Source organism: Leuciscus leuciscus, assembly GCF_965113295.1.
Source record: "Leuciscus leuciscus genome assembly, chromosome: 7".
Lineage (NCBI taxonomy): Eukaryota > Metazoa > Chordata > Actinopteri > Cypriniformes > Leuciscidae > Leuciscus > Leuciscus leuciscus.
The window spans coordinates 32,820,750-32,833,503 of record NC_138731.1 but is presented as its reverse complement, the minus strand read 5'-3'; the positions used below and the strand labels follow the sequence as shown (position 1 = coordinate 32,833,503).

General features: G+C 38.8%; 1 protein-coding gene across 3 annotated transcripts in view; it reads right to left on the bottom strand.

Moving 5' to 3' along the window:
* kdm6a (lysine (K)-specific demethylase 6A) overlaps positions 1–12,754 on the bottom strand; it is a 55,183-nt gene that overhangs the window by 31,818 nt on the left and 10,611 nt on the right. For 2 of the 3 annotated variants that reach the window (XM_082174492.1, XM_082174493.1), the window contains exons 5-6: positions 8,989–9,047; positions 7,392–7,436 (exon numbers count right to left, since the gene is read on the bottom strand). In XM_082174492.1, coding sequence (XP_082030618.1) covers positions 7,392–7,436; positions 8,989–9,047 — 104 coding nt within the window. The remainder of the gene's footprint in view (positions 1–7,391; positions 7,437–8,988; positions 9,048–12,754) is intronic. The other variant, XM_082174494.1, reaches the window with a different exon arrangement.

Genomic DNA, 12,754 nt, shown 5'->3' with positions numbered 1-12,754 from the left:
TGAAGCTGCTTTGATGCAATCTGTATTGTGAAAAGCGCTATACAAATAAACTTGACTTGACTTGACTTGACTTCTTTTGCGTCTCCTTGTGCTTGAACAGACACACAAAACCATGTTAAAATACCAGTCTCAGCAAGTATTCTCGTAATCACAGTCGGTTATGTGTTAAATGAATGCAAACAGTTGAGAAAGAAATTGAATGTGTATCATTATATTGGATCTTTGCGTGGTATTGCGCTGATCTTTTTATATTGGTCTTAAAGTGACAGCAAGCAACCTATAAATGCCTGCTGTTCTTATTACTGACTGTTCACTTGTCTTTAAACATTTTTTTTACTTTATTGTGGGCTATAAGTAAATGAAATGAAAAGCAAAGTATATTTAGCAAAATGCTGCTTTCTAGAGTTACTTTAAGCCAACTAACAAGATATGGACATATATGCTGTCACGCTCTTTGAATTTATCTATAAAAAAATGGTTTTTAATATATTTGCTATATGTACTGTGCTAGACTAACTGGGACTGGTCACAGCACTTGCATATTGTTGCCCTATTGTTGGTTTGATTACTTCTGTTGTCCTCCTCATTTGTAGGTCGCTTTGGATAAGTGTCTGCTAAATGATTAAATGTAAATTTTAACCAAAGGGCAGATTCCTGCAGGGATCACCCCGCAGCCCTCCTCCCATGCCCATCTGCAACACAAGCAGCATGCCAGGGGCACTGCCACTACACGCAGACGCCAGTAACCCGCGTCTCCAGAGCTAAACCCCACGCTTAATATATCCCCTGTGATAAAGATAAGACAAACACAATGGATTTGAACGTAGTTTGATGCCAATAGCCGGGGCACCATGTGAGCCATCGCTAAACTAATGTTAGCTTTACATTTGGCTTCTCAGAAAAGCACCGGTCTGATTGGAATGCTAAAAGATGAAAGGGTCTGCGCATAGCAAAGCTGTGGTGGGGTTTCCAGTTAAATTAATTAGAGACCCTGATATGTTGTCCTGTTAACCTTCCCGCTTTAATGTGATGTGCAAATTGACGGCTGTCGTCATCTTCTAAAAATACCTCAGTCATTTGATGACTTAATCAAGTATTAAAGCCTATTACGTACTGATTATGAATGAGCTGCACACAACACTGGTTGACATTGGCAGCTTTTACATCTAACATCTGGGGGGGGGGGGGGGGGGGGGGGGGGGGCTAACGACCTCTGGCTTTGCTGCTTGTATTGCACAGACAGGGACTGAATTCTCAATATAATGCTGATGACTTCCCTTAGCAACCAATCTCCCACAGCACACATTATGTGAGCCTTATCATATTTATCATAGCCGCCTTACTTCGTCTATGAGTCACTCATGATCAAATCGAATTAATATGCACCGTCACTCGGAAACTCAGGTAAAAACTGGACTCTGGAAAGTTGAATCTGTGTTAAAAAAAAATTTTTTTTACATTTGTTGCGGTTATTGGATTGCATTTACGCTAGAAATGTTTAGTGAAGTGTTGTTAACATATCAACAGAAAAAAGAATAGACTAAAAGATCGATCTTGAGATTTAAGAATTCATATCAGTATCGATTAAAATCGAGGAATCGTTGTCGTCAACCAAGCCCTGGAGTCCACACAGCTGACACGTTTAACTGTTGTAGTTTATCCCCATTGTGTGGCGTTAACTAATCGTAACTGTTTCGGTCAATTTCAATCCTACATAACCATTTCGGCCCCAAAACCTAAAATTGCTGTTTTGGCCACCGAAATTTCAGTGCATTCAAAGTTTCACAGAAATAATTCATTTTATTTGCATTTGTATGCAGGATAACTGATCTGCTAAAAGGAACGGATGCAAAAACGATTTTTAGCAGTCCAAAACTCATGCCACAACCAACCCAGCATATAACCAGCATACTAATCAAACCACAGTTTTTATCTCCATTCCAAAATACCAAAAATAGACAATTGAAAGGCAAACAAGAACACTTTAACAACAAACAAAGAACAGATCATCTTCTTATAGTATGGACATATCTGCCTGACTTCACGTCCCTCAACCTTACTGAACTTGAAGACCCCTGAATTACTGCAAGCAAGTTTATTTACTGAGCCTGTATAAGAAAGGAAAATCCCTAATGCTAAGTGAGTGGGCGAGAATGAGAGAGAGAGAGAAAATGTGAAGCAGGTCATCTAAGGGTGCTTTCACATCTGTAGTTCGGTTTATTTGGTCCGGACCAAGGGCGAAAAATGATACATTGTAGCATTTTTCAGGCGTTTTGGTTCCTTTTCACACCACACTGATCACTCTGGTCCGAATCAGTTTATGAGTTGATAAAACGAACCAAAATGTAGACACGTGACAGCATCCACATCACTCGTTGGCCAGATGTGTCTTGAACGCATTCCCATAACTGCACTTCGATTGGTCAGAATTAACGTGCGGGAAAATTCCAACAACTCCCAGAAGTAATCCGGCAGGCAACACGCCGCTGTTTACTATGGAGAGACGACTGCGTGGGCTGATTGTATCCCTGGTCATATTTTATTATATAGTTTTGAGAATTTGAGAATTAAGCGATATGCGGCTCGAATATAATTGTGTTAATGCACTGCACGCGGCGAAGGCGCATCGCAAGTCACTTCAGGAAGAGGCGTGCATTAATGTTGCTAAACAGTGACATGCTCATCATCCAACAAAATTTCCAACGATCCATAAGGTAATGTTGTGCCCTTTCTCTCTTTAAAATTGTTTTTGACAGTTGGGACATATGGTCATTAGAGCAAATTTCTATCAGGCTCCGCACCTCCTCACAACTCCAAGTTTGTCCGCGAGCTGCCATGCTTAAAGTGCAAACGGTCAACAAACATTTCTCCTCATCCCATAATCACAGTGCAGCTGACTACGGCAACTGTTAGTCCAAAAGCAACTTTAAACTGTTAGTCCAAAAGCAACTACAGCAACTTTAGTCCAAAAATGCGCAGTTGTTTGGCAGTTGGTTCTGTTCGAGGTCGGATCACGTTCTCACCACAAGCGAACCGCTCCAGAGTTCGTTTGAAAGCGTACCGAGACCAGCTCTTCGAGGAGGTCTCGGTACGCTTGTTTGGTCCGCTTTTGGTGCGCACCCGAGTGCGATTGCCGCATTCACACCTGCCCAAACGAACCGCACCATTGGGGAAAACGAACTCTAGTGCGGTTCAACCAAACTAAACGAGGCAGGTGTGAAAGCACCCTAAGTTTCCTGCTCAGGAATCGAAAGGCAGGGGAAGATTACCTTATCCCCAGTTACTAGCATGCAAGAAGTGGTGACTGGGTCAAGTGCTCTACAGTCACTGCACACTGAAATTAATGATTTAAGTAACAGACAATATAACCTACAGGACAAAAATGTGACAAAGCAGTTCAGACCTTAAATGAGTAATTGATTCAGGGATCTGAAAGGTACATTGGGTCAAAAGAAACTAAACGGAATGTTCCAGATTCGTTCTACCAACAGCATTTGTGGCATGCTGTAGATTGGCAAAAAAAAAAAAAAAAAAAAAAAAGGGTTTTATGGGGAAAGACAGCACCAGAAAAAAAAAAAAAAAAAAAAAAAACTAAAATCCCAAAACTTATATGGAAATGAGAATGTACTGAAACGTGTCGATTAGGGCTGTAGTCAACCAAAGAAATGCTTAGTCGACCAAAGTCCTGTCCTGCGCAACGATCAGTCGACAAAAAAAAAAAAAAAAAACCCCGCAATGTTTTGCATTTTGATTGAACATTAAACAATTGTCATAGAGCATTTATAAAACAACAACGAAAAAACATCAATAATAAATAAAACTATAATAATAATAATACAATTCTTTGAAAATTAAGTGATTTGTGAGGAGCTCTGTCCTAGGTCTATAGTGACAGTCACAATCGCGCACCTGACCACACCACACGCTACAAAAAGCGCTAAAAACTGCTAAAACTGCCAAATAATGAAAAATCCTAACAAAAGCTCTTGTTTATACAGGCTGTATATTCTTCTTTACTTTCAAAGCTACGGGTTAACTTTTGTCCAGCCGATCTAGGTGTCTTAAAACAAACACACAAAAAACCCAAATAGCAAATCAAATCAAATATATAAACTTTTAGACATTAGACATAGCAAGCTGTCTGACACATGTATATCTGAATGCATATAAAAAAAATTTTTTTTAAAAGACGATGTTTTGCATTTTGATTATATATCTCGCTTACCGCTTTTAGGTGATAGGTCATATTGGTCGTTGAGCTATGGTAAGTTAGCTTTAGGCCGCATAGCTTGCACTCCACAGTCTTGTCGTCTTTTTTTGTAAAATGCAGCCAGACAAAATATTTAGATTTCTTGGACATTTTGGCGACTAAAGCCAAAACAAGTAGCGTTCTAACTGAATGAATACAGCAAAACTACCTATATTCCTTACTGAGCGCGAAGCAGCAGTGCAGCCAGCCACAGGTGCGGTTCCCCAGTGTTCTACGTGGTGCGCTAAACTGTGGCGCTGTTACAAAATAGCCTAAATTAAAGCATTTAAAGTTGGGGATAAAACATAGGCTAATTATATTTAGAATACAGTAATATATAACTGCTTATAAAGGATTAAATATCAAGGAGTAAATCAATGAAAATGTCTTTATTAGTAAAAAAAATAAAAAATATTATGCAACTGGTCGACCAATGAGAATGTCAGTCGACCAAGACGGCATCGACCGATTAGTCGACTAAACGGCTAAAGTTGACAGCCCTAGTGTCGATGTGCGATCAGTGCATCGAGAGTGCACATACACAATATAGCGGACTCACACGTGCTTCCTGTACGATCCCTGTACGTCACCGCAAACGTCTTTACCTTTATCAGCCAAGTTTTCTTTACATTAGTTCTGTTTTGGACTGATTGTTTGAATGAATTTGCTTATTGGATCATTGGACTTTCCTGGAGTTTAGCAGCTTAAAATCTCAAACAGAGATTTTGAATTAATCACATACTTTAAAGCTACAATATGTAATTTTTCTCACCGCAAGTGGTCGCTAACCTCTTACAATAACAAAGCATAAGCAGTGATAAGCGGAATCATGGAACTTGTCGTCATTCCGATGGATCTAATAATGTTTCTGGATTAGGGATGGAACGATTACCGGTTGCACGATAAACCATGATAAAATGTCATCACGGTTAGTAATTATCGTTTAAAATGTTTAATTATCACGAAAACCGTGTTTGATTATCGCGATTTTGAAAACTCGCGGTAAATCCTGTCCAGGCAGCATCATTCTGCCACAGCATGCAACATTGTTTGTTTTTTGTACGAGAACACATGGCGGAAGGCAGTGACAGTGCTCGGTATTGTACGTCCTATTCTCTGTTATTGTTAAGCCCCAATAAAGATATAAAAAATATTGTAAAGCACCATAAAGTTTTCGTGCACTATATTCCAAGACTTCTGAAGCCATTTGATAGCTTAATATGAGGTACAAAAAGAATATTTAAGTCGTTAAAGTTAAGGTCAAGGTCCTCAGTCATTCTCCATTCAGCATTTAAACAGCGGGTCGCGTTTGGTTACGACAGTAACTCACTCCAAGATCAATGTTCCCATTATTATACTTTATTTGTAGAAAAAGGTCTATTGTTTTTCATTAAAATACTTTATCTTGCTGGAGTTTATTTCTGTTTCTAAATCATGAGTCTTTCTCCTGGGTGTCTGTTAGATCACACTGTCAGTAGAGACTAGAGAGCACTATGAATTGTTCTTCACGTGCACAGTAACTGAAATGTACTACTGTCAAAAGGCTGTTGCATAGATATGATAAGCATCAATATCTCTTCCCCTTGTTTTTTTTTACTTTTCAGCGAAGTGCTGCGTGAACTCCATGTTGCTTCAAGCGCATCATGTGCACGAGATGCACATAAGCCGATCTGGCGCTCTATATTGAAGCCTTTCATATTAGGCCTATAATACTTTTGCCCAATGAACGATTAAGATTATTAATGGTCTTTCGTGTTCTGCCCTATCGATCAAATGTTGTTGCCTCATGAAAAAGACATTTTATATATGTAAATACATGTATTTGTTTTTCATCAATGTATTTTATAACAATACAAAGAGCAATGTGGAACATTTTACCTTTTATTTGTTCCAAAATAGATGGGTTTTTTCTTCCACTATAATAAAATTTGCTGCTGAATTATCCACTTACCTCATTTGTAATAGCATTTTAATGAAACAAGAGAGCGCGTCCGCAGTGATGGAAGAGATGTGCGCTGTTATAATGCGTTGCTATTGACGACGGTCATATAATTTAATGTGTATGCTTCAAAAAAAAGTGCATAGAGCTGCTAATTTTATTTGTTGTTTGTTGATTTCCAAGCATAAAACTTGTTGAAATGTTTTCAGTGTGAGTATCAGTTCTTTTTGAACATTCTCATCTCATTCTTACAAAACCGTAATATTGATAACTACCCGCAAGTGCTGAATTACTACTCGCACAGGTTAGTTTATTTGACGAATTAAACTTGTGAGGTAACGCAGCGCAGTTTCACTTGGTCTACTACACTATCATACTAAACTGCACTTGACTTGAGTGTGTTGAAAGTTATAATGTTATTCTATGTGTTAGTTTGTTGGCTATATGAGACTAGCAGTAAGCAAGATCAACATTAGAATGACATACTGATCATATTCTAACATTTCATCATGAGATATATAGCTATATAACATTGATTTGTTTTATGTACATTTGCTCACCGGTCTAATAAAGTACATGCAAGAGCGGCGTCTCTGTCAAATCCAAGTTTGCCGCGGAGCTCTCGCCATCTCGAAAACGCCACGCTGAAATTTTATCCTCTATTTTTATCCCAAAGTCCATAATGTTTGAAGGAAACTACAACAGCGTGACCGTTCCGCTAGACGTAACGCAGTTGTCCACGTCTGTCGCCATGGTTACTATGGCAGCATAGGCGGAAACCAGGGATAACGCGGATATTACGTCATTGACAGGCGACAAGTTTATTTAAAATTGTGAATTTCTCAGAATTTACAAATTCTTGGAAACATTCAGGATAATGCAAGTACACAATTGAAAGAAATATATAGGCCAACACTGTGCAAGTGGTTTTTGGATATTTTGATACAAACTTCTTACATTTTGTACCTTTAATATGTTAACGTTGACATCCCTAATATTAACATAAAAATCATACATACTTCACCTTTAAAGATGCAGATGCTTTATTTCTATCATCTATCAACACATTCCTTTTTTATCCAATATACACAATGTACTTCCACATATGCCAAGTTAATGCAATTCCTGCTGCTGAAGCAAGCTGAACAATTCTACAGAGCATGTCTGAGGCATACCCTTACAAAACCAACATGGTATGCCTACCTTCTCTGTCCAGAATGGGCATCTGAGGGGGTGCGCTGCACTGCCCTAAGACAAGAAAAGAGGGGACCTCCAGTAGTAAATATCACAACATACCATCTGTACATACATTTGCCAAATCAATACCAATATCCTATATAATTTCATAGATGGTACAATAAGATATATTAAATTGACCATAAAAAGCTAGTGGGGAGGGAAAAAAACTTGACTGATTCATGAATGAGGGAATGTGATGCTTTTCCCATTTTCTTTTAAGACCCAGACCTCCATTGAGTGATGGCACAAGATCACAGCTGAACACAATAATGGTATTTGGCAGATTTCAAATGTAACCTAAAATTCACCAGACTAAAGACAGTTTAATCATATACTTATAAATCCTCAATATTTGAAAGAAAAAAAAACCTGGCATAAACTAGTAAAGTATAGACAACTGCACGGAACAAAAAAACATGAGGCAGAGGCAGGCATTAAACTCGTTCAAGAAAATCTGCATCCCCCACCACCCCAAAAATTCCTATATCTCAAATGTTATAGTAATATGTACAGATATTGTCCATGTCTAATACATACTGCATGTTTAAAAACAATCCTGAGCCTGTTTTATGACTTGGTTATAAAATACTAGTTAAGTATCCATTGCAGTTTTTCAGCACCTTGTGCCAAGAGTGTTGCAATTTTAAGCTACAAATGAAAGAAGCAAGGACAGAGAAGGTCATAAACCATAAATGAATCAAGTCCATAATATCATAATATTCATATACAATATCAAACAACAACAGAAATTTTAAAGAATTACACTAAATGTTTAGTTGCAACAAAAGTAGCTGTCTATTTGTCAACACTGTTGTCACTTCTCCAGCAATGTATGCTCAGAAGTAAACAAATGTGGTCTTCTGCCTGCACTTTGCTGCTGAAGCCCACACCGCCAACTAGAGTTTTGGCTGTGTACTTGCAGAACAACACAGACACACCAACGCAAAGCTATGAATGCAAACCACCATGTTGTAGGCTTGACTTATAATCATAATGGCCGAGAGAGTCTGTGGATCCTATCCATATTGGAAGCCACTCCAAATAAAAACAAAAACAAAAAACAACAGCACCCCAAACAACCCCCCCCCCCCCCACCCACCCCACCCCCCACACACACACAAATGGAGAGCCCCTTTACTTTGAACCACAAAAAGTGCATGGAGACCATATATTTAAATGGCAACATTTTGTGGTTTAATCACATATCAATTTATTTAAATTACCCTACAAACCAAAGAAGAGATAATGCCTTAAAAACAACACTTGTTATTCATCGACAGAACAACAATTCACACATTCTGCAGTCTTTAACAACAAAGATAAAAGGCTAAAAGTAAAAAAAAACAAAAAAAAAACAGGACGGACAAGGGTAGGATAAAATAGAGATTTTGAAATCAGTCTGTATGCTGAGAAAGCATCAGCATCACGCTTCAGGTCATGAAAAATGCTATCAGGGATGATATCTGAACAATCTGATACAGATGAAAAAAGAAAAAAGAAACCACATGGAATGCATAAGAAAACAAATGCATCACAGAATACATTGTAATTGTGTACTTACCACTGAAAAGCATTGTAATGGAAGTAAACCAAACCAAGGCCATATAAAAAGGCAGCATTCTGGGGGGAAAAAAGAGCTGAGAGTTAGAAACTTATGAAAACAAACTATTCATTAATTAATCTGTGAGATGACTTTCTGATAAAGGATGACACTTTAAGCATGAGTACCCTCACAGCAGGGGATAGAAATGGCTGCGGCTAATGAGCAAGAGTTCAACTAAATAGGTAAGGCTTCGTCTCCCGCAACCACAAAAGGTTATATTTACATAACGGAATGAAAGTGCAAAACAATATGGATCAATGAAACATTATCGTGTCTTAACCTGTTATCTGCGCTTGCACAGGCAAAGTGTGACTCAAACTGAAAGCCACTGCGGCTTGTCTTACCCACAAATGAACTTTCACTAGATGATGAAACTAGATGGCAAGCTTACGAAAAACTAATTTAAAGTCCCCGTGTATTCAATCATTTTATCACTTAAAAGTCATCTTTGATCACCAAAAAGACATTTAAAAGTTTTTCCTGTGAAATTTTTTTTTTTATCCATGCCTTAAAATAGCTTGAATGTAACTCTACACCCTTGCTTCATTTAGTATATGCGAAACCATGAATATGCTAATTAGATCACCTCCACTCCCTCACACCAGCTCAGAGATCAACTCGGTCAACTTTACTGTAGTAAATGCTGCACAATGGCAAGTAGAAATACTGGTTTAATTCAGCTATATATTTTTTTTACGTTTTTTGCGTTTTATGTATTGCTCTGTACTACGTCGGACACATAACGGTAATTAATATGATTAGCCTTTAGCTTGACTACATTATCAAACAGCTAGTGTTGCTAATGTTACACAAACCATGTTCCCGTTCACCATCTCAGAGTCAGACAGCTGTTCAATCATCATGTGTGCAATCAAACAATTACAAGTCCAGCCTTCTTGCCCTCATCTGATTGCAGTGAATGACAATGACTACATTAACATTTGCACCAATAATGCGATTATTTCTAATAATCAGAATAACACAGCATCAATGCAAAACATTTTTTGGGGTGAATTATCCCTTTAACCAGATCAAAACTGAAAAAAAAATTATAAAAAAATAACAGGGTAGATATAGCAAAGAAAAAGAGAAAAGTTTACATTTGACAGATGCTTTTCTTTAAAGTGACTTTACATTCAAGGTATATGTTTTATCAGTTCATGAATTCCCTGGGGGGTCAACCAGTTGCTGACCTCATGCTCTAGTGTTTAAGCTACAGGAAATTTGACAAAAATACAAAATAAACTGCATAATAATGTGTAATGAATGTAAAGGTGGAGCTGGCATTTCACAAGAGAAGTTAGAAAAGCGCATTTAATTTATTATTTTCGTTTACTTTCATCATTTTAAGTTAATTTACAAGTTGTGTAATCCAACTCTGACTCATTTCCTAGTGCGGTCAGACTCAGAGCCACTATGAGGTGACACAAAGAGTAAGAGACTGAAACTGATCCACCAGATTCACTCTCGTGCATTTAGTGCAGCTTCAGTTCTGATTACTGATGTAAGATATCATAAAATTTTCCCCATGCAAAATTGATGGAGCTCAACTTCAAATGACAAGACTTAAGTGCAAACCAGGTTTTGTATTTTAGATGAATGCAAAACTAACTAAAGTCCCACTCTGTTTAAATCCAATCAGGAACGGAACAATGACCTGGGGTTTTAACAACTGGCATTAAAGCACAAGCTACTTGGTTGCATTCTAAAAAGCCAGCAGTGTGAAGTCAGGACAAGCGTGGAAAGAGAGTGCCAGAGAAGAACTGACTGCAGAGCGCATGGTGCATCTCTCTGACAGGCTGACAGTACTGCACATGACTGCTCCTACACCTGCACAAATCATACACAGCTGTCTGACTGCTGAGACAGCACCATTAACCCCTTCAGCGCAGGTGCAAATTTAGAACCGGCCCTGACTCTAAAAGCAAAAATATTATTCTGACTCTTAAACAGAAGGGGGGTGGGACAAACTTTGCAGAAGATACAAAATCTTCAACTTCCACAGCTGCGCTCTGCAATAGCTAGGTTTCCACCCAAGGCTTTTTTAGCGAAAAAAAGGTTTAGCGCATACATTTTTTACTCATATAGCTGATTGAAATGACAATTATCGATAACTTTTTTGCAAATGTCGACAATCTTTTTCCATTTAACTTTAGCGCATAAATTCTAGGTCGATACTTCAACTGTCGCGAAAAACTAATTTGGAAACACTGTGTCGATAAAAAGGGCTTTAACGCAAACAAATGTGGTGTCACATGACAGAATTAGCCTATACTACAGCGACGAGCGTCCGCATTCGTGGTGTTGCTCCCGTTAAAGACCCACTCCGATGAAAATCATGTTTTTCTAGGTGTTAACATGTTCTTGTGGTATTTTTCTGATGCTAGATGCTAAAGTTGTATTTCTGAGTATTTCTGCATTCAAATGGCTGTGAATCAGTAGCAGACGCTAAAATGCCGGCTAAAATAGACTGGAGTTGTGACGTAGTAACTCCACTGGGCGGGGCCACAAGCTCATACTCCCCTCCGCCCCGCCCGCTCAGGTTCTGAGGAGTAGAGAAGACGATGGCGGATCAATACCTATGTGCGGTAGCAGGTTGCAATGTTAAGAGGAGAGATATTGGTATTAGCTTTCATGCTTTACCAAAACATGTTGCTGTGAGAGATGAATGGATTACGTTCCAGGGTTCCAGACTGCGACCATTTTTTGAGAATGTGCGAGTTAAAATTTTATGTGGTCGCATTTGTGCGAGTGCATGGTCATGTACTACTCAGTTAAATTCACGCATGAATTTTCCTGCATTGAACTTGTTTTAGCGCCCGCCAAAGTGAATTTTTGTCCCGCCAAAGTCTTATTTGATCGATGAGTAATGTAGATGAACTGCTGCGCTTGTTTAAATGAAAGAACGAGCAGAGAGAGAGACCCGGACGCGCGCGCGCGCGCACACTCTCTGTCTTCGGAGCCAGGCGAAAATGTAAACAAGACCTCACCGTCTCCAAACTAAGCGCTGTCTTGCTCTCTCTCCCTCGCACATATTAATCAAAATAAATCGACACGGCGGTAAAAGGTCGGAAGACCAAAGTTTCATGTGGAGCATTCTGAGATATTTTTTTTTCTTTTTCTGAATTGCCGCTGGGTGTGAATTGTGCAAAATAAGTTGCCTTATCTTCTCTGAAAAGCGTTCCAGACATTCAGCTGACACAAAACAACACTTTAATTAAACGAAAAAAACTATCCAGTGATGAAATGTTTTCTGTGTTGACAGAAAGAAAGAAAGACAGAAAGAGGCTGTTGCTGCCTATGTATCTCGCTTCAGCCAACGGCTCCGCCCACAACGCAGAGGCGAATTGCTAATGAGCTACTGCCGCTCTGCTGAAGCGAAGTCCCAGAAAACGGCACAGGTTTTGTGATTTTGGCTAAAAACGGCATAATCATCATTTAAAGACCACTGAGAATGTTTAAAAATAGCTCAAAATATGATCGGAGTGGGACTTTAAAGGGATACTTCACCTCTGGGAAGATGAATGTGTATTTAAAATAGGTCATTTAAGTAGAAGAAATGTGAAGAAATTTTTGAATTTGGAGCTTTCTAGACTGAGAAAAGCCAGAAAATGTATTTTTGGCTTATGTGGATGAAAGACAACAACTCCCAGTATGCACTCGCTTCGCTGCCCTAGGAGGCCACGCCTACCGGTAAGAGAGCGCAGTTGAAAACAACAAGACT